Source organism: Lutzomyia longipalpis, chromosome 1 (assembly GCF_024334085.1).
Source record: "Lutzomyia longipalpis isolate SR_M1_2022 chromosome 1, ASM2433408v1".
NCBI classification, from domain to species: Eukaryota; Metazoa; Arthropoda; class Insecta; order Diptera; family Psychodidae; genus Lutzomyia; species Lutzomyia longipalpis.
The window spans coordinates 43,260,434-43,262,598 of record NC_074707.1 but is presented as its reverse complement, the minus strand read 5'-3'; the positions used below and the strand labels follow the sequence as shown (position 1 = coordinate 43,262,598).

The following is a 2,165-nucleotide window of genomic DNA, read 5'->3' as shown; positions in this document are numbered from 1 at the left end:
TTGTGGTTTTATTTTAATTTTTGCTTTACAGAGCTGGAAAAGCTTTTTAAAAATCGGTCAAGCAGTTTTATAAGCAGCCATTTTGAACTTTTCGATTAATTATTTTGAAGTACATAATTCGTTTTAAAAAAATTAGTAAAAAAAGAAAATTAAGTAAAAGACGAATAAATAAACAGCTATGCATTTCTATACCGTTTGTCCGATTGCGATGAAATTTGGTACAGGGACTACTGATACTAGGCGGTTTTAGATGGCCGTATTCATTTTTCTCCCAGAGCCCCCCTTCGTAGCGCCCCCATATAATTTTTATGCTTTTTTTTATTACTTTTTGAATTTCGCGCCCTAAATGTAGTTCCAAAAGCTACCACTGGTGCTATTTTTTTGGCGTTTGCTCAAGAGAAAATGAGACAGTCCACGTCACTGATATTTTCTCCCTCACACATTCAGTTTTTCGCAATTTTCTCGCGTTTTCCGCCGAATTTCCCAGCGAAATTACCATTTTTGTAACCAGAAAGCCTCGCTGCGTCGTTTAGCACCCCTGGTTCAAAACTCTCAAAATCCGCGCCAAAAAAAGTCGTGCAAATTCCACAAAAAAATCCGGCGAGTTGCGCTCCCAAATTTTTACTGAACGTTCTTTGAGCCCCCCTGAGCCCCCCGCCAACTTTTGCCACCCCAAAAATGAGTTTTTCCTGGAAAATTAAATTTTTAAAAAAAATTTCCGCACAAGTTCCACACAAACATGCTCATGTAGTGGTAAGTTCCATACGTTCCACACCCACACCACAAAACGCAGAGTGGACACAACGATGTGATTGAAATAAGAAAGAAAAAGAAGAAGATAAAATCCCAGTAAACATCTTCCAACAAAAGTACTCTGGATTGTCGTAGAAAATGTCTGATTGCTTCGTCGGATTGTTTACAATCTTGATACTATTTTTTAGTTTTAAAACAAAACATTGTTAATCAGAACTGGACTAATCAACAAAAGTAAGAGAAAAGATTGTTAAATTTTTACCATTCTCTGCAGAATTAACAAATTTTACTGTGATTGCACAAAAAAATCACGTTACAAACTGTAAGATTGATCTCAACGTATGTCCCGCATGTTGACTAAAACTTTTATGGGGCATCTGACATTCCCTATGAATGTCCATAACCCATGTCAAGCAAAACAGGACAAAGTTTTATGGGGAAATTTGATAAATAAATTTATTTATTTTGTGTGATATGGTGACGGAATTAATAAATAATTAAAACATTTCGCTGCAGAAAATCACCGAGATAAGGTAAATGGACTTTTTGTATTGTTTTGCCCCGTCGAATTCTCTGCAAATTTGCAATTTTTCAACACTTTTTTTTTGTTCACAAAGAACTTTCTTCTGTCACTTTCACGCTCACCTGCCCCCATCTGCTGGGTCCCTACGTCCTCAGGCAGTGTGAATCCCCGCGGAGACTGAGCCATCCCAACGTCGAGGACCAAGTGAGAGACACACACACCAAAGCAGGGAACACAGAGGGAGCGATGACTGAGCCCAACGTCCTACCTCCGGTCAATCCGGAGAATAATCCCGTACCAGGGGGCCCTCTGATCAACAATAACAACAACAACCGCCCCAGGAATAATCAAAACTCCCTCATGAATGTCCGGGATCGCCTCTTTCATGCACTCTTCTTCAAGACTTCACTCGCCTATGCCCAGGCTATTCCCAAGTAAGACCAAATGTTATTTTTACTACATCTTGGCACGAAACTCTTCCCTCTCTCTCCCTGTCTCTTCACTACTGACCAGAAAGTTCCAGTTTCTGGTCAGAAAATATTTGCAATTTTGCGTTAAATTGATTTGCAAATTTTCATTTTAAAAATATCACGTGAAATGCACTAAATTTACGCAAAAACGGTGCCCTAAATTCTTGCATTAAAAAACGGGTAAGAAACATTAAAAAAACTTTTAAAAATTTTAATAAAATTGTTTTAAAATTATTTTAGAAACTCCTGTAAATCGTTAACTTAAAAACTTTCTATTGGGTTATGATTTTCTTTCCTAATTCTTCCGTTTTTTCTGCAATTGGGAACGTTGGGACGGAATGGAGAGCGGGTCAGTCAAGGTGTCTCATTGATAACCTAATTTCTAGAATTTGGGTGAATTATTTGCTTTTTTAAACATT

At 37.7% G+C, this 2,165-nt stretch overlaps 1 protein-coding gene across 2 annotated transcripts in view; it reads left to right on the top strand.

Moving 5' to 3' along the window:
- Positions 1-1,136: 1,136 nt before the first annotated feature.
- Positions 1,137-2,165, top strand: part of LOC129787493 (uncharacterized) — a 39,700-nt gene continuing 38,671 nt past the window's right edge. Inside the window, exons 1-2 of one of the 2 annotated variants that reach the window (XM_055823109.1) lie at positions 1,137-1,286; positions 1,432-1,710. In XM_055823109.1, coding sequence (XP_055679084.1) covers positions 1,523-1,710 — 188 coding nt within the window. In that variant the 5' untranslated portion in view covers positions 1,137-1,286; positions 1,432-1,522. Of the gene's footprint in view, positions 1,287-1,370; positions 1,711-2,165 lie in introns of both variants that reach the window. The other variant, XM_055823108.1, reaches the window with a different exon arrangement.